Source organism: Myxocyprinus asiaticus, chromosome 41, assembly GCF_019703515.2.
Source record: "Myxocyprinus asiaticus isolate MX2 ecotype Aquarium Trade chromosome 41, UBuf_Myxa_2, whole genome shotgun sequence".
NCBI classification, from domain to species: domain Eukaryota; kingdom Metazoa; phylum Chordata; class Actinopteri; order Cypriniformes; family Catostomidae; genus Myxocyprinus; species Myxocyprinus asiaticus.
Genome location: NC_059384.1, coordinates 37420132 through 37445104, shown reverse-complemented (window position 1 = coordinate 37445104; position 24973 = coordinate 37420132). Strand labels below are relative to the sequence as shown.

Below are 24973 nucleotides of genomic sequence, written 5' to 3'. Positions count from 1 at the left end.
ACGATGGGAATCAGGGAGAATTGAAAACCCCATGTAAATGAGCAACCCAAGAAATTTTTAAAATTCATCGGGGGCCACCTCCATCCAAGCTCCTTGGTAGCTGGAATATTACGGACCGTTTAGGACGAGCTCCAACCCCTGATGGTTTGTAAAGCTGCATATCTCAGCAATTACAGTAAAAAACAGCATGAAAAAGTCAATTTCTCGCAACATCATATTGGAGGCTGACCGCACAACCTGACGCACGCTACCTAAGTCAATACCGAATGAACGGCTAGGCTTAAATGGGAGAGGTTTTGGTGCCTGTGAATCGATGTCAGAGTACGAGGGATAAGATACAGGGTCAGGGAAGCGTTTACGCTTTCTAGCTGACTTGGGACCTGTGTGAGAATGGCTAGCCATACCTAAAATAATAAGAGTAACAGTGTTAGTGTTACTATGAGTATCAGTCATATGAGAAATAGAAACAAACAATACATACACATTCATATATACCCAGTTGATGGTCTTGGCTGGGGATCAGGTTCCATCTCATCCTCCATCTCCTCGTGGTCCGGGTCTTCCTGCAGTAGTTCCTGGTCCAGCAGATCTTCCTCCTGTGTGCTCATGCCCTCAAAAGCAGGGAGGCATAGTCTCTATCCATCTCTACAACAGAAAAAAGTACACAATTGGTAGCCAGCAGTGTGTTCTTCACAAATCCGTACACTGAATAGTCACCAAAGGCTTGCAGACTAAGCAGAATGTCCAACTGCAGATAGCCCTCCCACACTTTCCTTGTGAACAGGAAGCTACACACAATCTAAAATCATGTCTGTGTGATGGACGGGTAAGTCTATCTGCTAAATTATAGAAAGATATCTACCATTTTTTTTTTTTTTATTACATGGGAAAATCAACAAGCTAGATAACTTATCTAACTAGCAGGCCAGTTTCCAGGCAGGTCTGAACAGCGTAAAAAAAAAATAAATAAATAATAAAATCTAAAAAGCGTCTGCTCTCTGCCTCACATTACTTCAGGAGGATTTTTCACAAGCGACAAAATTGGCAAAAAAAGTTATTGATATTCTGTACATTTTTAACTTAGTATTACTAGTTAGTTTATTTAGCAAGTTTCACAGAAACTACCAAAAAAGAAAAAAAAAAATTATATAAAAAGAGGCTCGCCAATGACGGTCATGTTTTTGTCCAAAAAAAAAAAAGAAAACAAAAAAACTATCTATCGCTACTACAAATAAATGCTTCGTAATTAAAAAGGTTTGACTATCTTCCACAAGCGACAAAATTGGCCAAAATACGTATTGATATTTAGCTAAAAATGTACATAGTATTGCAAGCTAATGTTTATTTAGCAAGTTTTACAGAAATTTGCTTAAAAATAGAGGCTAGCTGCCTGTCCGATGAACGCCGACGGTCATGTCATTTTTTTACATTCGTTACTCCTACAAATAAATGCTTCGTAACTAAAACGTTTTGACTTTCAACTGACAATATTGACAACACATGTTAAATAACTTGTCTTACCTCGAAAGATCGCCTCAGTTTTCAATTTGAAGCAGTAAGTCCAACACTGGAGGTAATCTCCCGGGATATCCTCTCTGGCTCCGCTCAGGCAAATGGAGGATGACGCTGATGACGATACATTTATTATTCACGCCCAGTAACCCCTTAACCAATCATATGTGCTTTTAGCTTATATTGTCTTGAATATCTGGCAGTTTTCAGAAATAAAATCGGTGATTGGACGGCGAAGATATTGAGACAGGAACCATGGGAATAATTGTTCCCAAATTTGAACGCTCCGGCTGGACAGGGTTAAGAAAAATATTAAGATGTTCTTAAGAAAATATTTGAGAACTACTTAAGAATTGCACTTAAGAACATTCTTTCGAACTTCTTATAATTTATCCTAAGAACTTTCTTAATTTTTTCTTAAGAACATTTTCGTGAATCCGGCCCCAGCTGATCAACTACCACTGAGAATGCTAATGTGTATGAAACTATTCAACCTTCTTGGGTTTGACTACAAAGAGTTAAGAGATTTTTTTCACAAAACTGGATTAATAATGTGAAATCACCATTTGTATTTCTTAGATGATAACTGGATGCCACTCACTGAATTAAACTTACACCATAAAAAGGTCATGTTGTCTATTAATTTTTACAGATGTGCCTTGAGGATTTATCATACCACTAACACAGTTGGAAGTAATGAACATGAAACAGTAGTTCATGGTCACATGCAGTACATTAAATCTACTGTAGGCATTAAGTCACTGTGACATACTATCTATTTTGACATTGAAATTGGAAAATTAACATGTTTGTACATGGATAGGTAGCAAAAGTCCTGTGGTGGTACTATTTCTCCAAGCTGATTGAATTCCTTGACACCATCTTCATTGTGCTGAGGAAGAAAAACAGCCAGATCAGTTTCCTACATGTGTATCATCACACATCTATGTTCAACATCTGGTGGTGTGTTCTCAACTGGATACCCTGTGGACAGAGTAAGTCCATCTATTCTAAAGGACACACTTACAGCAGGGGAAAGTTCATGGACAGTACTGCCATGAGGAATAGTGGTTTAGAGCAGAAGGTCTGTTTTAAGATGATGTTTCCAAAATAGCCAATGTAATATTGTTACATCAGTCAATGACTACTACAAATACTAATAGTGTAGATGGCATACACAAGTAGTACAGATTTACATTACAGGGTTTGAAATTAACACCCACTAATACTACCATGTCGATGTTAACTTGCTTGCAATTTGGCGGATTATGAGAGTAATAATTGCATTCAATGACTAGGCAAACCATCTCTCAAACAGACAACATCGGTGGCTGCAACCTGAAAAAAAGTTTAGCTAAGTCAAATCTCAGCAGATTCAGCGCAAATACCAGCGGATTTGCACAGCATCTGCACAGATCTGGCTTACATGAACATAACCATAACTAGGCAACAAAATTTCAAAATCACAGATTTTGTAAGTGCTGAAATTTGACTCTGTATATACTTTTCCTGTGAAAATGCATTAAGTTCCTTCTTAGGAAAGAAAACATCATGTGTAACATTGTCTATAAACTTTTCCCAAACAAAGCCTTCCACAGTATAAAGACATAAATGCACTAAAATAACACCAATTCAACATTAAATGTTTCCCAAAGTCAAAGTGGGAGGTTTACTAATTGAAAAGAACTAGTCCCCATAGGTTGAGTATTCGTTGCAATGAGCATTAAATCATCCTTCACAGTAAACCTAACCTTCTCTTACAAAATTAATCATGGTTTTACTACAGTAATCATAGTATCACCGTGGTATTTTGTAGTAAAATCGTAGTAACCACAAAATTAAACATGGTTACTGCATTAACACCATATTACTGTAGTAACACCATGGTTAATTGCATCAAATCTATGGTTTCCACCAAAAAACTTGGTTAATGCAATATTACTATAGTAAAACTACCTTTATATTCAATTTTATGCATTATTATAAGTAGTATTAAAGAAAATATTAAGAGTGGAGGCAAGAAACAGAATGGGGAAAAGAGTGAGACAAATGCGGAATCGAAGCCGGGTCGAAAAGGCACGGTCGAACGGGCATTACGCCCCATGCCACTGCAGCGACACTTACACCACAGTTTGCCGTAAATTGCTACAGCAATCGTGAAGCTGCATTCACATGATTTGCATCAGTGTTACATCACTGTCAAGCGGCGCTTTGAAGTTCGATCTTCACATGAAAAGCGCTTCAGAAAATGGCTAAGTTCGGAATGGCATACTACACATACTACTCTTTCTGCTTCTGCCATATCTATGTGTGTATGTTTGTGGTGTGTATGTCAGTGTAATGTCCCCTGACATATTGCACAGGTAATGTCCTATTCCTAAACTCACACACAGCTGAATAAAATGTAAGAATCTAATGTAAGACTGGTAAATACATTAATTGCGTTTAAAAAAATCTATGTGTTAAACATTTTAAATGAATTGCATGTGTTAATACGTTAATTTTGACAGCTCTATTTTAAATCTGTGCTATGACTTTAATAATCAGTATTATTTCTGACCCTTTTTTTTTTTTGTTTTGGTTAGTAGAATGACTGCTAACCTTAAAATTTAGTAGCCAAATTGGCTTGTGAATAAAGTTAATTTCAAACCCTGACAACATACCATTACCTGGTAAATACTTATTCAAATGGTGAAATAGAGCTGTTTTTGTCATAAACATTTTGCAATTTTGTATCTGGAGTGATATTTAAAGAAATTATTAAGACTGGTTTGCATGAAATCACATACATATGCTCATTGGAAGCATACAGTGGGGGTCCAAAGTCTGAGACCACTAGTAAAAATTCTTCAATTTTGTATTCTACTCTAAAACATAATTTTGATTATAAATCATATTATCAGCATAACCATTTGAGTGCGTTAATATCCGAATTTTTCAGAATTCGGTTTGTCCCCTTTTGCTGGCATGAACAAAACCTGATGATCATGTCATTCAGCATGATGTGAGAATGTTCCAAAAAGCATCTTGTATGCATCAATAGAAGGAAGGAAATGTGACCTTTAGTACAAAGGAGTTAACATGTCACAAATTTGCTTATATTTGATTAGTGATCTAGAAATAGTGCAGAATTTAATATTTCTTCTTCATTTTAAGACATAATAATGTTTAGTTCCAGGATAAAATGAGAGGTTCTCAATGTCTTTTGGAACCCACTGTATAAACAAGCATGTAAACAGGTGGCATGATGGTTTGTGATATGATGCAACATGTTTGTCCAGGTTTCTTTGGGCCGACGCTAAACAGTTTCATCCACATCCTCATGTATTCTTACTACGGTCTGTCAACCATTCCATCCATGCACAAATATCTGTGGTGGAAACGCTACCTCACACAGGCTCAGCTGGTTAGTGCACAAACTCTCTATCCAACTACAATGCACATTTACCATCTTCAGAACATGCTACAGTCCTCATTGCACATTATCATTACTTTGTTCTAATTTGTTCTGCTTTATTCTATTCTGTTCTATGTTACTACTGTATCTTGTGTACTGTTATATTCTGTTCAATTCTATCCTGATCTTTTAATTGTTATTTCTAATTCTGTTTTATTCGGTTCTATTCAATTCCCTTCTTTTGTTATTATGTTTTATTCTCATTATGTTCTGTTATGTTCTATTTCATTATTTTCTATTATGTTCTGTTCAATTCAATTATATTCTACTTTTTAGTTGGATTCTTTGATGTAGAATCCAACTTTTTAAAAGAGGATTGTGTTTAATTAATTTTCTCTTTGTCTCTCAGGTTCAGTTTGTATTGACTATAACACACACCGTAAGCGCATGGGTTGTTCCTTGTGGTTTCCCTCTAGGCTGTCTGAAATTTCAAACCTCCTACATGGTCACACTCGTCCTCCTGTTTGTCAACTTCTACATGCAGGTGAGAAATGCACACTGTTAGTTTTCACATAAGTTTCTTCTTGAAACTGTGTTGTATTATTTTTTTAAATGTCATGCAGTTTCCTCTGTGAAACCAGGTTATATAAAAGCAGTTTTATTAAAGTTAAAATGTTAAAAAAGTGTAAAACCCTTCTGAGAAGAAAAAAGAAATAAAAAATAGAAACAAAACAGAAAAATAAACACAACAGGAACAGGGCTCTTATTCAGAAAAAAATCTTAAGGCTAAAAGTATCTCCTAACTTAAAAATGTAGGTGCAGCTCTTAAAAATTAAGGGCGTTACTCCTAATTTTAGGACTCGTAAATCTTTAATCTAAGAGTATTTCATGGAGCATTTTAATGCTAAAAGTAGCTCCTAAACTCACAACAACTTAGAAGTCATCCTGAGGACTATGTGTGTGTGTTGCAGACAAATAGCGGTTCTCTGTCTACCTATCACTTTAAAATATTTTATTTAAATTGCCTAAAGGCAATTTTCATAAAATGTGACGATACCCATAGCAATGAGGTCAACTCTGCCTTTACTCTTACCTTCAGATTTTTCCTTTGTAAAAATTGCTCTTAGTAGTTTTGTGAATAGATTTTAAACAAAAACTTCTATTTGTAAGATAAAAATCCTTGTGAAGGCGGGCCCAGATTAGTTATGCTACGTTCCATTCAAGTCGGAATTGGGATATTCCTACTTGATATCCCTGATCTCAGACCATAAAAGCATTCCATTACCAGATTCCGGAAGATGATGTGTAAGGAAACAAAACCGCAATGCTCCCATAGCTTAGCAGGGGTTTTACTGTCTCGAGAGATGTCCCCTAGCAACCCAATTGATAAACAGTGCTGCAGAGCTAGCATTTGTGCTACAGGTGTACGATTATCAAATGAGAGTATAATTCCATGTTTTATACACCTGTTTCTGCAGGTGTTTGTTAAACAAGCTTTAATATCATGTAATGTAGGAACTTTGACTCATTTATCAATATTATTTAATATACAACAGTTAGTTCCGGTCCTTGAATCTGATTGGACGACTCATTCCATGAGTGCTGATGTCTCAGACACTTTGTTTGTATCACTCCGCTTGTGTTCACACCATTCTAAACTAGTGTAAGAGCAGCACAGATGTGTAAAAGAGCTCTAGGTGTGTCTCTTTTCATTTATCTCAGTGGCATTAAAGATTTGGTGACAAATGACCATTTTTGTGTGTTATGAGTGAGATGAGATGACGTTCACTTGAGTCAGCGAGCTGTTTCTTTTAAGTCATCTGCAATTGCCTCTCACTCCATGATCGCTAGGAGTACTACTAGACTACAGCTGGAAAATACAGTTAAACTAACAGCTTCAGCATCAAGTCTTATCTCAGCTGAGAGACACAACAGACAAAGTAATCACACATACTCAAGGGGCTTACCTACCGGAGTTTCCACTTTGGAGCAGAATGCAGATGTAAACATTCAACATGGCGGAGGAGAGAATACTCAGGGAGGACCCTGCTCGGATGGCTATTTTTTACACAGAGAAAATAGGATGCACTTGACCAAAATGACATTATATACAGTAAGCTAACTAACAGTAAAGATGAGGAATAGAGTTAAACAGCTATAGCTTTACTGTTCATCTCTACTTGGGAGGCATGACAGACACAGGTAATTGCACATGCTTAGTCGCTTTCTCTCTCTCTCAAACACACACACATCCTTGTTTCTCCAATAACTTGTTAGAAACAGCCCAAGCCATTGTTACTAGTTCTAAAGTAACATTTTCTAATTAGTAATGGATGATTGGGGTGCATCTTTTGAACAAGCAATGGCAGATCCTGATCTATGGCTTAAGAATGTAGTTCCATGCACATATGCACTTTTTTTGTGACAGTCCATAGTTTTTCCTCATTGTTTTATTTACTTGTTCGTTGAACTGTTGTATATAACCAATACCACACTTGCAATCATGCTGTATTGCCCTACAGTAAATCAGCACACTGTAATAACCTACGGCACTCGGCCTGTGGCAGAATCACTGCCGTGCTAATGTAGGGCCATACAGCACTTTTGCTCATGTGATATTGCTTTAATAAAAGAGAATGTTTGTCAATTACTTTGTATATCTCCCTGGGTGCCGACATGTTTGTGTGACATCACGCACCTGCATCTCTGCGAAATCAGAGTTGAAAATGTCTGCACAAGTTTCCAAGTTGAAATTCCAAATTCAAGTGCCGATCCATTGCACATTTCCTTGTAGGAAGTTGGAAAATCAGACTTTACGATTTAAATGGAATGCAGCATTATTTCTGATGTACAATATAAATGTACAAGAATCTTCACAAGGGCAATTTTCACAGGGGTTATGAGGATCCAAACACCAAACTGCACAAGTACCTATTTAATGTGTTAGTATTATTTATATCTGATTATTATTCTGGATAGTATTCTTTGGCAACCCTTAGAACTGTATGATTAAAAGTATTTACCACACTGATTGCGGAGGGTCTGATAATTCCTCTAGCGCCACCAACGGTACAAAATTGCACTTATGTTTATACCATCATTTATTTAATTCATAATTTTAAATTTGAGTAATTTTTTTTTTTGCTAGTCCTACAAATTTTGTCCAGTCTTCCAGACAAATACTTGCCAACAAGATTGAAGGGATTTTTTAATTTTTTTTTTTTTTTCTGACTCCATTCTCCAATCAACAACAAATTTGTGGACAAAGACATCAAACAGCAAGTGAGCCTATATCTTTACAAATTGAAACAACTTTGTGGGCATCATTGCCACCATGTCCTGAGAGTGTTTGAGAAATGTTGTAACAGTGCCACTAAATAATCTAAAAATAATAATAATAAAAAAAGGCAAAAACACCCTCACAAATATCTAGAGTTCTGGCAAACAAATGTGACAAACATGCCATAATTTGCCACTTATTTGTTTTAAATGCAAATGAGCTTTTGTGTCAAACTTTTCATTGTTACCACAGGTTTGCCACAGACAAATTGTCAATTGTTGCCAAAATTTTGCTGGATGTTCAGCACTACCGGTGAAGAGCTGCAAACTTCTGCCAATAATATGCAGCAAATTTGTCTTGTTTGCTGCAAATTTAACACATATTAAAAGTGCTTTAAGTGCTGTAAGAGTACCTCGGGAGCTGCTGGAGGAGTATGTCAAGAGGATAGGGGGACAGCTTTGGCGAGCCAAGAGCAAAGCATCTTGAGATCCATGCATTCAGTGAACGCAATCGGCCTCAATAAGCGGCACTTTACATAAAACAGTGCTCGTGGCTGCCAGACAGAAGTATGCTTGTTTTCATGTGCTTGTGGAAAAATTCGCAAAATGCCATCTTTTTAAAGACTGTTTAGCAAACGGCTCTTTTTCTGCTTGTGTACAGTAGTTACACACACACAAACACTGTAAATGCGGTGGCATTTATGAATACACTTCTGTTGAGGCAGTGAAACGGCAAAACGAGGGTTCCTCACATCTGCTGACACACAGGAGGAGAAATCAATCCACACGCTGTCGACGTGCAGTCACATTGGCAAAGCATCTATAAACAGTGATCATCGGAGCACTGGGAGTAGACTAAATTAGGCTAAATGATCCATCCTCTGTAAAGATATGTAAATTTTGATGGCAAATCCAAGGTTGAAAATATAATGCCATGCACAGAACTAAGATAGATTTTGCTACCCTGAAGGAGAAAATTTGTATCAGATAATTAAAATTGCCGTGATTTAAAAGAAGTTCAGAGATTGGTTATACCTGCGGAGATAACCCCATAGCGTCAGCTGACACAACATCAAAATGACCGGCTTGAAAGGGAACTCAAAGATTTCAGTAGCGTGACAGTAGTTCAGCCATCTTCACAATAGTGTAGCTTTTCCATTAACAAACTACATTTTCCAGCGAGTAGCGCTGTATCGTCACAAAACATTACATTAATAACACTGTATTGAACGCAGCAGCGGAGCCGAGGGAGTAATCAAACATGCTCACCTAAACGGTTCTCCATCTGTAGCGCTGGGTAAACAAATGAAGTGAATCATTTGGACATCACATAAATGATTAACTGGTTCACTTGTGTCCCACGTAGCCTGAAAGGGACTTTGCCAGAGTCACTGCTTTTTTATTTTTTATTATTAAAATATTTAGTTAATTGCTGCTAATCACTATATTTGATTCAGTTCTAGTTTAATTTGTGCATATTAAGTACAAATTTGTAACATTTCTCACCCCATTTTTTTTTTTTTTTTAAACCCTTACCCTTGAATTATCCATGGTTTTACCATAGTAACTGATATTACATTAACCATGACTGTATTAACTATGGTTCATTTTGTGATTACCAAAGTTTAATTACAAATATCACGGGTATGGTATATTTACTACATCATATGGTTAATGTAGTAAAACCATGACAAACTTGTGTCAGAAAATGTCACGTTAAACATTTAGCTATCAGGTGATATTGAATTGTGCAATCAGAACTGATTGCTTCATTTCAAAGCATATTTTCTTCTTTAAATAGCTCAAATGTAGTTAACTACATTTTGTTTTAGCTTGGGATGTCAGCACATGCTTTCAATCTTATCAGTCATTAATGTATGGCATTTCTCTGCAGACATACAAAAAAAGGAGACTGGAGGGTGACAGTATGATGAAGATTGAAGATCTTAAGAACAATCATTCAAACGGCCATGTGTCCTCGCTCAACGGCAACTCCAAAAACAAGCTGCAGTAATAAGAGGACTATGCTCTTCTTAATACAGTTATGTTGAACACTAGTGTAACAGCAGGGATAATAGTCTAACTAAACCTTTTTTTTAAATAGCATAGTACTTTCTAACTGTTTTGTATTTTGTTTTACATGCATTCCTCTGAAGTCTCGATTTGTGTAAACACTGTACAATAATTTTATGCAGAGGCATTTAATTGTGCTTCAAACATTTGACATTCAACTGTTATTCAAAACAAACGGCTCTAGAGTACTGTATCTACTCTATTACACAACATATTTTCTCTCGCAAGAACAGAAGTATCAGTATCTGTCTTCAATCACCATATTCAGTCTTTAACAAAAAATGCCTTAGTTCAATCCTTTAACTAAAATGCTAGAAAACTGCAGTGTGGTTGAATGTGTCAGGATGAAGGATCTAATAGCATGTCACATTACTAATAACAACTCCAAGCCTTCATTTTAGCCAGACTTGGCAGGGCTCACAAGGTCATGGGGAAACATGTAACTATCAGGGAATTTTTAAACTGGGATTTCCAAGCCTGGAAAAGTCATGATAGTCGATACGATTTGTTTCTAAATATAGCCCAAGCCTAGCCTATTAAATATTTAATTGGCAAGAAATTGCACTTTGAGTGCAATTTCTATATCATTTTTAAAATTCCACATCAAGTAATGAGACAACTGGAAAGGTCATGCTGGAAGATTCATTAAATCAAAGTTTCAACACACTTTGACTTGGACAGTCACATACAGAAACCAAAATTCATGAAAAATGCTGCATAAAATCAGTTTTTGGATTCTGAATGTTTCTGAAAATCACATTTATAGCACTTACCAAGTCCTTATTTTTGTAAAAAAAAAAAGAAAAAAAAAGGCACAAATCTACAAATTAATTTGAACATGTCTCTGTGGCTATTTTAAGTGACTGGTACATACAGTATGAGAACTGTTGTTCAATTATTGTCTTCATAATAACAGAACTATAAGCACTTCAAACCTGTTGATCCGTGATGTTTTATTTGAGCAGGTCTACAGCTATAATGCATACCTGTGTAAAATTAACATTACACACAATATTCAGTTATTTTAATTATATGGTATAGATACTTCAGACAGACAAAGAAAAATGTAAGATGAAAAGGAAAGCATCACAGTGAAGATATCTTATGAGGGGTCTGCTGTAGTGGTTTCTGACGGGTCACCCATGGATGAGTGCTCTGCAGAAGACTGGGATGTCACGATATCTGCAGGCTGGAGAATATGAAACATCCGAATTCAAAAGAATTACACTGCATCCGATTATGCACACTTCTCTACTATACAGTATGCTAAAACCAGTATACCTGAATGCATAAGAGTAGCTGAGAAATATCTGGAATCTGATGACCTACTACATCCAAGAAGATTCTAAAAGTGCACATCCACTGGACCCTTTACTATCCCATAATGCCACGGGAGCAGAGACAACATCACATTCAAGACACTGAATTTTAATAAATTATGGCACAATCATGATTTGAAACTTGATTACACATCCACGCGCTTAAAGCATTTGTGCGTGTACATGACTAATGCGCCAGGCGCATGGAAGTAATCTAGCTTCAAATCATGATAGCGCCTAGAAGACTGCAGATGGCAACATTTTGGTCCATTTCTCACCCAAAACCAATCGTACTGCTTCAGATGAAATGGTTTAAACCATTGGAGTCATATGGATTACTTTTATGCTGCCTTTATGTACTTTTTGGAACTTGGAGGCATTGGTCCCTATTGACTTGCATTGTATGGATATTTCACATCATATCTCCATAAAAATCTCTTTTAGGTTCTGCAGAAGAAAGTCATACGAGTTTGACACGGCAAGGGTGATTAATGTGAACTCGTTTTTGAGTTAACTATTCCTTTAAATTGTGCTTTTTTGCAAAACCAGAGTAGATTATTTTCATGGTTATTATGTCATATATTGGGGTCTCGGAACAATGCAAAATCGAGTTTAAGAGAGAACTAATTAGTGGATGTGGCCTCAGATGGCACACTGGTGGAACCCTCTGAAGAACCCCTAGACACCCTTTCAGTTAGTTCCTACAAGAACTATAAAGACCATCAACAAATCTTTTCTGGAAAATAATTTGTCCTGGAAAATATTTTGGTATAATATAACTGTTTTGCCAAAGTTTTTGATGTATGTACAAAAACATGGTGATCACGAAATCTAGTCATAATGTTAAATTGGCATCATCTATAAAACACAATGACATGGAATATGACATTTGGGTGAAAATGGATGTTTGATTTTTCTAGTACCAAATGATCAGTTTAGCATGATTACTCAAGGATAAGGTGTTGGAGTGATGGCTGCTGTCTAGATTTGATCAAAAATTACTTTTTTCAAATAGTGATGGTGCTGTTTTTTTACATCAGTAATATCCTAACTATACATTGCGATCAGCTGAATGCCACTTTGGTGAATTAAAGTACCAATTTCTTTCCATAAGAGCTAAATCGGTCCATTATTCCAAACTTTTGGCCGCCAGTGTATATAACCTGCAAGCGATGCGCTTCAAAATGAACGTGTGAAACCAGCCACTAATACACTGAAAATGCCTCATCATGATCATCGCACGTGCTCGTGTGTGAGATGACAGAGCAGAGTCCTCTGAAGTGTGCAACTCGAAGACTACGGGGGTATTCACTAAGGAAATGCGACTGGTAATATCTAGATTTAAAATGGACACATGTATTTTTGCTTAAATATTACACTTGTTGGTCATATAAAATGTCCTGGAAAATTCTGCCTTGAAAAAGAGTGAGAACCCTGAAGACTTTCCTGTGGCATCAATATATATAGAGAGCGTGCTTTTAATGACAGCAAGAATTTGTCTCGTGACCTATTTTCATTTCCCAAACACTGTGTGCTTAAAATTGCATAACCTGATTTGTCATTTTAGAAAACATAGTAAAAACAGGTGTTTTAAACTACATGGATGCTTATTTCTGGGAGGAAATGGGGTGGTGAATAAAGTACATGCATGTACGTACAATGTTCTGCTAATTGGGATTTATAAAGTGAACTTTGCACTGGTTCTGGCGTATGTATGGTTTTATAACTTTTGTGCATACACAATTTTAGGAGCTGTAAAGAATAAAGCACTTACCACACTTATTTTGGCCTCTTTGCTCTCTAAAAGACCAAGTGAAGAATCAGCGCTCTTACGGGGGAGTCTCAGAGAATCCAGCCTGCCATGGTAGACAGAGGCTATGTTCGGAATAGCACACCAACAAACTACTCTTAACATTTCTGCAGTTTATACAACATATACTGTGCACTTTATGCTAATTATGTGCATGCATACCCAGAATACCATAAACATTTGCCAAAAAGTGTGCAGTATACAACAGATCACACTGTTTGAAATAATGTATCCAACAATACAACACACTCAACCTTCCATTTTGATGGGCGATGAATGAACTTGAAGTATTGATTTAAGATATTTGATCGGACCGTCAAAAATTGAGTCAAAAATAAGAAATTTACACAAAAAGTTGACATTTTTTCCCCAAAAAAAACCAAACAAACTGGATGCCACTCACATGCAACGTGATGTCATGTGACAATGTAGCATACTACTGTTTGAAACATGTATTGTTGCGCTACGCATTCTCTTTCAAATACTATTTTTCTTCATTTTTTTATAAATACCGTAGTAGGCAGTATACAGTGTTTAAAACTGTAGCTTTCCAAGCTACAAGCTACTCATAACAGTTTAACTAGTCAAGCTATTCTTTTAAAATAAATATACTTTTTATAATAATAATAAAAAAATATTTTCCAAAGTATGTGGTAATGGAGAGTGTCTTTGAAATGCTGTTTTTGGTGGAGGAAAACGGCTGTCTTGTTTGGATGCGAGGTGTAAATGTAACAGTGTTTTCAAACGAAAACATTAGTGTGGACATGGCCTCAGTTACTAACAAAAAGTAGCCAACTACATTAAAGTTATCTAAATAAGAAAATATTTTTAAATCTATAACAACCAGATGATATTTAATTCTGCAATCACCAGATATATACATTTAATTAGGGTGACATTAAATCGAACATGTATGTGTATATACTGTGTGTGTAATATACACACACACACACTTAAGGGAGGGCATTTAATTACTCCCTTGGCTCCATTGCTGTGTTCACAATATGATGTAACAAATGTAGCATTTTGTAACAATACAGCACTACTCGTTGGAAAATGTAGCTTGTTACTGGAAAAGCTACACTATTGTGAAAATAGCCGAACTACTGTCACTCTAAGTTAGTAGTGTCGCTACTGTAAGTTACTAACACTGTACAGTATATACTGCATAGTAATTTAGTTTTCAATTCTGAACATATCCAGACAAATGAGTCAAATACCATACTGCCCTTACCAAAACACAAAAACATACACTGAAGAGCAAATGATACCAACATCATACAACAGGTTTGGAGTTTTCTACCTCTTCTGCTGTCTATCACAGAACGCCCGAACTGCGTTAGACTCAGACTGCCAGAAATTCTGAAACATAAGAGAACAGCACTGCATTTTCAAATATATTTCATTCAGCTGTGCAGATGCATTTTAGCTTGAATTGCAGGACATACACAAATTCAGTTTTGTTTTGAAAATCCTGTAAAAAGACTAAAGAATAGTTTAAAAATTAAATTTATTTAAAAAAGTATGATTTACCTTATAGTTAAAAGTATAATATATATATATATATATACATACACACACACACACACACACACACACATACACACAAAGACTACAAAATGTACTTGTATGGTAATTGAATATAGTTAAAATTAGAGAAAAACAATAATTGTGTTTCCAAAAGTTCCTGCGTGTCCTATCACATTTCATTATATTGTACTGAAATATTTGTTTCTTCTTTTGATAACAGTACATTGGGTTGTTTTATGCAACAATTGTTTTTTTTTTTTTAGTTTCTTGCATTATTTTCATTACCATAATTACGTCATAATGCCTTAAACATGGTTATTGTATTTATGCCAAATTTATGGCAACCACAGCTGCCAGTTTTTCCTGTAAATTGAACAGGATTTATTTATTTTTTTCAGTGCACCCTCATGTTGTTCCAAATCTGTATGGCTTCCTTTCTTCCACAGGACACAAAATTAGATGTTTGCAAATATTAGAAATTGATAGCCTCAGTCACCATTTACTTTCATTGTGTCTTCTATAAGAGTCTAACATTCTGCCTAACATCTTTTGTATTCTGCAGAAGATTAGGAACATCATACAAGTTTGGAATAACATGAGGGTAAGTAAATGTTGATAGAACTCATTTTTGGTGAACTTTTGCTTTATGAAAATGTGCCCATTGTATTGAGATGCTGAAACAGACCACAGTTTCTCTCTCAATAGTTTTGAGAGAAAGACAGTCTTGCTCCAAACACGCCAACTGCTGCACCACAGAGTTCTGGAACTGCTCCAAATGCACCAGCCTACACGCAAAGCAGAATCGTTAATTTGATACACCTTAAATGTAAATCGGCAAGTACATTAAAATGAGTAGTGTTATTTTAATCTGTAAATACATTATACATCCAGTCAAAAAACAAAAACACCACAAATAAATGTATAACAACCAAAAGGCAAAAACAGGATGAAACAAAAGCTGCAACTGAATGTTAACTGAATGGTGTGCTTTACCTCTGATTGTGAACCGTTCCCAAGAGGGAGGTCACATTCCTTTGACAATCAGTTAAAGACTGCAGTGATCTGGCTTCAATCTTTTTATACCTGCTCTAGATCACAAAGAAAACAACCCAACCAGTTACACAATTAAAGGATAAGTTAACCCAGAAACATCCCTCTTGGCATCATAAACAGGTGGGACTTTTTACTGAGAGTTCAATAATAAAAAATAAAATATATATAATTTTCTCAAGAACGTTCCAGAGGCTATTTTCTATACAGTGCATTGGTTTTTACTGCCAAAAAAATAAAATAGATATAATAATAATAATAATACATTAAATGTACCATACGACTTGTGTGCTACATTCTAAGTCTTCTAAAGTCATACGACAGCATTTTGTCAGTATTCACTGAAAATCTTCCCTCCAATGATGTTTTCAAATCTCATTAATGGGTGCATATAGTCAAATAAACCACAAAGATGCTTTGAGCCAGGTTTATCTATGATGCCAAATGACATGGGTTGTCTTATGTCACACTGCTCCAAGCACAGCCCAATCTCATGAAAATTACGTGACTGTGGCGAAATTTTGCCGAATGACATTACATGGATTATTACACACATCGTGGCAGTTCTGTGGTGAAAGGTCCATTGTGTGTTGCTAAGAGTTAAATATTCTCCCAAACCTGCACATCAACAGGTTTTAAAGGATTTTTTTAATATATAAATCATTAATCATATTTTTTCTGGAAGCAAAATAAATAAATGTCTTATTGCAATTAAATAGCTGACATCATCGGATCACAGCTTTTTAAATAAATAAAATGTGTAAGCTTACTCTGTATTTTGTTTTATATTAGACTTATACCATAACACTGCTGAACGGCAATGACACTTCATTTTGTTTCAGTACCACGAATGGGGATATCATTGCGTTTCAGGATGGGATTACCAATAAACGGGTAAAGCTGCAAATTTTATGCTCATGTAATGCAGAGCTGCACGTGCGCGGCTGTACAGTAACAGGTTTCTGATAAGCCATATCCAGACAGCAAACCACCAGTCTGCAATGGTCCTTTCAACTTCTGAATGCATCTGTTTAATCAGTCAGAGTCAAGTGCACATCACTGATTATTTTTATTTGAATGTCTTACCTCAGAACATGATTTCTGTAACAGAACAATTTCATGCAGATGACCTTCAGGCATAAAAAAAACACTAAGAAATCCTCACACTCATGAAAAGTCTGTCCACTTGATCAAGTCATTTTTGTGTAGTGCTTTCCACAACACGTATAGTTCAAGCAGCTTTACAGAAAATTATGCTTTACAGAGATTACAGCTTCATTATCTGTTAATATCTTGATAGAAACATGATCGTAAATTGTGCTTTAAAATAAATATGAGTAAATAATATTTGTATTTAGACCCCCAGTGAGCAAGCCAAAGGCGACTGTGGCAAGGAACACAAAACTCCATAAGATGATGGATAATGGAGAAAAATAACCTTGGGAGAAACCAGGCTCACTGTGGGGGCCATTTCTCCTCTGACTAAACATGACTGTGTCAATATTACTTGTGCGCAGTGCAAGTCATGGTTTAAAATGAGTAAACCAAGTAATTATTAAGGGTCCAATGTTTAAACAAATATTTTGTAAGAACTGTGTAAGATTAATGACTAATGTCTTTGAAGTTCATCCTGGATTAACTGCAGAAGTTCACAGATGCATTGTCCTTTGTAAATTTGCTGAGGAAGGCTTTTGTTGGCAATTAATTGATAGTCTATGTATTCCATTATAAGAGTGTAGTCCATCAATAGACAAAGGTGATGCAGGCAAAGGTCTGTGATGTGCATCGCAGTTCGACTGGCAGTTTGTGATGCCACGGGAAAGTCTTCCAAAAGCAATGCATCCATTACCAACATTTCCTTTTAACAGCTTGTATTTTAATGCATTTTCAATTAAAATATCGGTTGCATAACAGTTAATTCTGTTATGATGCTTAACTCCATACTTTATTCTAAATGTGGCTTATTTAATGAAAAGCGGTAGCATTCGATTTAGTTAATTGTCCAGTTGGAGTCACCAATTTACACACACACACACCCACCCCAGTAAGAGTGCATAAGCTCAGACAAGAGTATGAGGACAGTGCGCATGTTTACAACAAGTTTATTTTTTTATAAATTTGGATGTGCTTGGGAAATTGCTTACATGCATTTTAATGCCCATTTTATGCGTACACAACGTTTACATATCAGGCCCCAGGTTAAGTTTGAATATGTCGAAGTGCAAATGAGATTTGAGAGCTGCAGTGGAGGGAAAGACTTACTGTAAATAATGACTTAATTTCATAGTCGTATGACTTTAGAAGCATATATCGTATGCACTAATGACATTTCAATTTTTTACTGTATTTTTATAGTGTTCTTGTAATGCCACGGGTGTTTCGGAAAAGGTATTACAATCAAAAAACACATTTGATTTAAATGTGGAATAACCTAACAAACAGAAAACACTACTTGTAATCTTAATCCAGGTTAAACGGGGTGTGTTAATTTGCTTTTGTCTTGTACTCACAGAGAAGTGTGCCCTCAGTTGAGTCTTAAATGAGTTAAAAGCGGCTCTGACGCCAGAACCCAACTCTTCCTCTGACTCCTCATCCTCCAACGCTTGAGTTACTCGCTCTATATACACACACACACACACACACAGTTTTTCTCAGGGTTTTTTTACACTAGCACTTTTGACGGCAAAGTTCAGTTTGAGGATGTGAACGATGTTTTTTTTTCTGAACTCTGGTGCACACTTGTGAGCCATACCAGAGTCTGCTTGAAACGGTGGTCTGGGGTACGGTTCATGTGAACTCTGGTACGGGTGTCTGCTGATATGAATGCAATCATCCTAAAGGTGGGTTTCATACCAGGCACGTTTGCTGCGCTCAGAATCAGATTGAGAGTTCCCAGCGCCCCCTGCAGTGTTGGTCCATCATCAACTTGCATCATCACAAACTTGCACTTGACTAAACTGCCAGTGTGAAAGCGTCCTAAATCGGGGAAGTGAACCGCTATTGATGTATAATTAACATCATTTGCAGGTTCACGATCTCTTGCAACATATCCACAGGCTAATGGCAGACAAGCACTAACATTCTTCATGTCACTGCACATTCATTGCATTTGTGGCAGACAAACAAGTGTAGTTCTGTGCATGTAAAGTTTTGGTGATAAATCCAAATGACGAATACGAATACTTCAATAACTCAGTGAAGCTGGTGCCTCGAGTTGTTACCTAGTTACAGTGGTAAACAGCTGCTGCTTATACTCATCTGTTGATGCAATCAGACTAAGGTTTGGACCCAGATAATATGATATAAACAGACCAGCAGAGACAGGGGAGGGGAAAACGAACTCTGGTTCGGACCAAGCAATTGAACCAAGTATGCAAGCACCCTCATTGGCATTCAGGTCACTCGCATTGTCTGCCAGAAAGCAGCTGCACACAATAGGCGCTTTTCAGCCTTCTTTCAAGTAGAAAAAAACCCATCAAGCACATTTGAAAAATGCAGCCAAAATAGGCTAAACAAAACATAGGATTTTAAGATGTATTTTACACAACTGTGTTAATGGGAGAGAAATTAAAACACTAAGAATTAGATTAGACACCACATCGACTGAAAAAACGTCTGTAAGAAAGCTTGTTCAGCATGAACAAAAAATGTGTTTGTGTTCAGTCTTTAAAGAAGAATTTACCTGCAGTGTCCTCTAGTGAGCTGGACAGGAACAGTTTTCTGGGTTTGATTGTCAGGTGTTTGGGCAGCTGCTGCTGGTCAATTTTTAAACTCACATCTTGCTCTGTGTGCCACATAGAGCCACTGTTAATCCCACTATAGTCTCACTGATTGGCTGAAGGTGCCATAGATACTGGACTTAAGTTTTTGGTTTGGATGAAAAACTCACCTGATGATTCAAGTGGTTCACTTCTTTGGGGAGGGGGTGATGCTTCTTTATCTAAACTGGGTTCCTAAAGCAGTAATTTATTTAAATCAAAAGAAATCAAATATGCAGCAGGCAAAAGCACTGAACACACTGATTTTAGGTTGTACCTCTTCAATAAGATTATCAGGTTCCTCTACCGGTAAACTGGTTTCAGAAACAACAGTCTTGTCTTGAAAGCCTGGGAAAGACAATACAAATGATAGATTAAAAATAGATAACTAAATACAATTATGATAACTAGTTTTAAACAAAAGTTGGCTTAACCAATGTTGTGAGTTTGAGGCAGGACTATCGGTTTTACTAACCAAATGGAAGACAAGAGAAACTTCTATTTCATTTGATGACGGTACTGCAAGCCCTTTTGACATTTAATCATCTGCAGGGTATGAATTATAGATATCTATTAGGGATGTTAATGATTAATTAGAAATTTGTCCTGAAATTAATGACAATGTGTTCAGTAATCATGACAGCAGACATAGATAAAGCCGTCTATACAGTCACCAGCCGCTAGAGGGTGCTTGGCGCTGCATGTCATGTCTTCTCTGGTTCATGGAAGAGCCGCACAAATGCACAGATCAGAGATAAAGTAGGCTCAGTATAAACAGTGTCGGAGCGTTTCTTTATAAACATTTGTTTTCTGCACACACCGTGATAGTGTGTTGAAGTACAACATGACAAGCACGGTGGATCCCTTTGTTTCATCCCAAATGTACAATTACGTCAGCGATCGCCGGGAAAGCAAATTCAGCTGACATCTCACCATCACCTGAGTAGTGGTATGTTATGTACTGTTTACACAGCAAGTTATTATTTTCACTTAAATTTACATCTAAAAAGGTCTGAAATATTCCACGATCCACAATGTGAAGTTTTTAATAAACTCAAACATGTATACAAGTTATATATCTTCAGTTATTTTTTAACAGTAATTAAGCAATTCACAAATTTGTACTTAGCCTAAATGTGATAAAATACACTGAACTAAGAATATTTTGAGGAAATTGCCAGTACTTGCATTTATTAAATTTATATCCCATCCCAACCCTGTTCCTGGAGGCCCCCAACACTGCACATTTTGGATATCTCCCTAATCAAACACCTGATTCAACTCATCAGCTCATTAGTGGAGACTCCAACACCTGAATTGGGTGTGTCAGAAAAGGTAGACATACAAAATGTGCAGTGTTGGTGGGCCTCCAGGAACAGGGTTGGGAACCACGGATTTATATTATATATTAACAGTATGCTACAAGCACATATTATTTGGAGTCCTCCACGTGTGTTTTGCGATATTAAATTTAATGATTAATTGATCGTTAATTTCCACACGATAGATTATGAAAATGTCTGAAAATTGTCATCCCTAATATCTATAAATAAAATTCACTAGTTTCTTATCATAAGGAATAATTGACGTCAGACCTTTGAAATCAGAAATAATGCTCACCTCAAGGTGGTAATGCGGTCACGACATGAACCTCGGGTGTGCATTATTTTTCAATAATTTAACAGGCCGAATTCAATTATTCCAGTTCTACCACTGTTACCACACCTCAAGACACTTTTCTGGTTTTCATCCCCAAAATGTTTTTGTGGGTGGAACTAGTTTCACCATGGATTCAGAGTCTTGCTTTGATATAGCTCAAGCCTTCATTGCCTTTTCAAAACGTCACTTTAGAACTAGTAACAGAGGCTTGTGATGCTTTCAAGCATTTACTGGAGTAACAAGGTAATCCCAAACACGATCTCTGTTTCTCTCTATCTAGCGCACATGCACAGTCAAGTCAAGATTTATTTCTAGAGCACATTTAAAAGCAGAGTTGCACCAAAGTGCTGTACAGTAAAATAAAACAAAAAAAATCCAGGAGCAAATACGCAAGTGACAACATTAATAAACATGCGGCATACAAAATATACCACACAATAAACAGAATACAGTCTGTGTAACTAAACCATAAAACACTTAAGCTAAGAATTATCAGAAGATAGAGAATACAGATAAGATTTTAGAATAGATTTAACTACACTGTAAAATATATATATATATATATACACACACACACACACACACACACACACACACACACACCAAAAAACAACTGGCAGCTGTGGTTGCCAGAATTATGTAAAAAATACAATGTAAACAACTTTATAGAACAACTTATAAATTACAGTTTTAAACTGTAAAATGTAGATGACCACGCTGGCACTGTTAAAAAAAAAAAAAATAATATAGTAAACTTTAATAAACAGTTGTAATAAACTTGATATAACCTTCTGAACCTATAAAATCTGCTTTTCACTTTATAATGTATTGTTAATCACTGTATAAATTACAGAAGAGCACATGATGACATGAAGTTCATCAAGAGAGGCTCTTCCAGAAGCAATGACCAATAAACATGTAGAGACAGTCCTCAGTGTCACTCAAACACTAAACACCATCAGGGTAACGTGTGAAATTAAAATAATGCAATAAACATTAAACTACATCAGATATAACAGAACATCCCAATGTACATAACTGATATTACAAATAAGAAACATAACTAGTCACATAAAATATAATGAAATGTGATGGGTCATGCAGGGAATTGTGGGAACACCAGATTATTGTTTGTCATTTTAACAATTTACTGTAAAAAGTACATGTACTCTTGTTAAACAATGTACATTTTTACCATTAATTATACAGGAAAATCACACTTTACATCTAAACATTTATATTTATTGTAAAAACTACTGTATTGTCTTAAAATATGTATACATTTTTTACTGTATTTTACAGTTAATACTAGTTAATCAATTAACTAGTTTGTTCTGTAGCATTTTCTGTTTTTTACCGTTAAAATTAGACCTTTTTTTTTTTTTTTTTTTTTTACAGTGTAGCTAATCAAGGAGCAGACCTCATGTGAATGGGCAGGCTGTTCCAAAGTTTGGGAGCTGCAGCGGAGAAGGCCCGACCACCCTTAGTTTTACAGCGACAACGAGGGACAGAAAAGAGAAGTAGATTACACAATCTAAGTGCTCTTTGGGGAGAGTAAGGAATCAAAAGGCAGACACCAGATAAAGCCTTGTACACATTGATGTACACAATTGCTGTTTATTCTATAATTGACTGGAAGCCAATGTAAAGAAATATGATCCCTCTTTTTTGTACCAGTAAGCCTAGCTTTGAGATAAAAGACCTTAAGAGCAGTGCAAGCCTCCGTTACCAGTTCTAAAGTGACATTTTCGAACTAGCAATGAAGGCTTGGGCTGTATCAAATAGGGATGTGCTATGGTGGTCGATTAATTGACTAGTTGTCCATCAATCACTTAGCCAGGACGACTAACATTTTTAGTGGTGGTGGTTTTAATGGGAGACGCAACTTCTTGGAATGTTTTTGCATGATGGTGGCTTGTTGTGCTTAGTGAATAGTTAACACAGTAAAACCCTCTGCAAGACGTTTAGTCCATTTATGCACCACTGCTGTTACAGAAAGTAACAGTCAAAGTGCTGCGTCAACAATACATTACAACACTGTCGGATGTTAAATCCTATGCTGATTGAGGATTTTCCTGTATTCTGATGTGCTTCGAGAGATTAAAATTTATGCTGATTCTGTCTGACACCGCTTAAAGCTACACTATGTAAGATTTTTGTTAGAAATTCAATTTCATTAAATGAGCAAGTACACAATCCATCTTCCAACCCATGTTTTTGCCTTATTCACTAGAGTAAGCCTATAATAATGATTTATATTTTAGAGCTGTCAGGACAGATTTGGTGGGAGATTGCATACTTCTGTCATTCGTCCGTGTGTGTTTACGTCATGTCCGTAAAGAAAAGGAGGTCCAGCTACTACAGCGCGTGTATGTGCGCGTTGATAGATGTGGTAGTAGTTTGAAGCTGAAAGCTTGTAGCCACAACAAATGAGTGACACTGACCATGGATCATTCAAAAAAGCAACCCTCTGGGGAAATCACCCGTTTTCAAAATAAAGAAACCTCGAACAGAGAAGAGTCTACAAACAAAAAGGAAAAGCGACAGAGCCCGTAATAAAACACGAAACAATGGATTGGCTTTTCAGAGGTGGCGACAACTCCAAGATATTAAAGGATTTAAAGCTGACCCAGAGATGGAGTTCTTGCTGGACAGGTAAGATGTTTTATTGGACCGATAGAGAGCCAGGTAGCTCTATTAACATGGTAGTTTGTTAGATAACGGTAGCCACTCTAATGGGGCATTTTATTATGGATTGTGATACTGCAATGATTTCAATTTCATTTCCGAGGAAGGAAGATCAACGGCAAAAAAAAAAAATGCTGGTAATGGTAAAAATGCTTATGCTGGTAACAATGCCAATCTCTAAACTGATTACTACCTTGGTCTATTTGCCTGCTGGCTACAGTAGGTTATAAGTCTCCACCGTTTGATTCGACCTATTATGACTAGCAATCGTTTTGCCTAATCTCATTGTTGCCTAACTTTTGTAACGCTCAAATTTAATACGTCAAAAAAAAAAAAAAAAAAAAAACCTACCTGCTCATAAGACATATTTATTTGGACATCCATCTTTTCCGTCCTTTCGTTATTTATTTTTTGAGGGGAGGGGGTGAGTTTTGCTATCATTAGTGACATTTGCTCTGATAAAATGATCACCTGTAACCATGGTTACACCGGTATTCCTCAAACCATCAGATTCATCCGTGCAGAAGAGCAGAATCAAAGCCCAACTCAAGTAATTACCAAAACAAAGTTCCACCGCAAGTAACAGTTTTATGCTTCAACCGTTAGAGTGCCATAAGTTACATAGTGGAACTTTAAATAAATACTTGCTGTTAGAAAGGTTAAACTGCTCGATGTTGTGAAGTAGATGTGTACATGTAATACTATTTTGCAGTTCTGTGCTTTTGACTGCGCAGCGAGGATTATCCTGAGACTCCCACGCTCTGTTCTCGATTTATCAAAAATGGGCATTTCCGGGAGTATGATGTCATGCATACAAGTACTGATATCAAGAATTAGCATTTTTAACTTGCAAAATTTTTATTTTAGATATCTATATTTCATATCTTGCACAAGATTA

The 24973-nt window shown here is 36.3% G+C and overlaps 2 protein-coding genes across 10 annotated transcripts in view; one reads left to right on the top strand and one right to left on the bottom strand.

Moving 5' to 3' along the window:
• LOC127432188 (elongation of very long chain fatty acids protein 2-like) overlaps window positions 1-11195 on the top strand; it is a 70894-nt gene extending 59699 nt beyond the window's left edge. For both annotated transcript variants that reach the window (XM_051683061.1, XM_051683062.1), the window contains exons 5-8: window positions 2336-2507; window positions 4794-4918; window positions 5319-5453; window positions 10083-11195. In XM_051683061.1, coding sequence (XP_051539021.1) covers window positions 2336-2507; window positions 4794-4918; window positions 5319-5453; window positions 10083-10202 — 552 coding nt within the window. In that variant the 3' untranslated portion in view covers window positions 10203-11195. The remainder of the gene's footprint in view (window positions 1-2335; window positions 2508-4793; window positions 4919-5318; window positions 5454-10082) is intronic.
• A 117-nt stretch (window positions 11196-11312) lies between these two features.
• The window catches only part of LOC127432180 (synaptonemal complex protein 2-like), a 28167-nt gene continuing 14506 nt past the window's right edge, over window positions 11313-24973 (bottom strand). For 3 of the 8 annotated variants that reach the window (XM_051683036.1, XM_051683038.1, XM_051683037.1), the window contains 9 exons: window positions 20006-20076; window positions 19860-19923; window positions 19653-19754; window positions 18481-18587; window positions 15914-16008; window positions 15606-15705; window positions 14694-14752; window positions 13355-13436; window positions 11313-11450 (listed from right to left, as the gene is read on the bottom strand). In XM_051683036.1, coding sequence (XP_051538996.1) covers window positions 11364-11450; window positions 13355-13436; window positions 14694-14752; window positions 15606-15705; window positions 15914-16008; window positions 18481-18587; window positions 19653-19754; window positions 19860-19923; window positions 20006-20076 — 767 coding nt within the window. In that variant the 3' untranslated portion in view covers window positions 11313-11363. Of the gene's footprint in view, window positions 11451-13298; window positions 13456-14665; window positions 14753-15605; window positions 15706-15913; window positions 16009-18480; window positions 18588-19652; window positions 19755-19859; window positions 19924-20005; window positions 20077-24973 lie in introns of those variants that run through there. The other 5 variants (XR_007895707.1, XR_007895708.1, XM_051683039.1 and 2 more) reach the window with 5 other exon arrangements.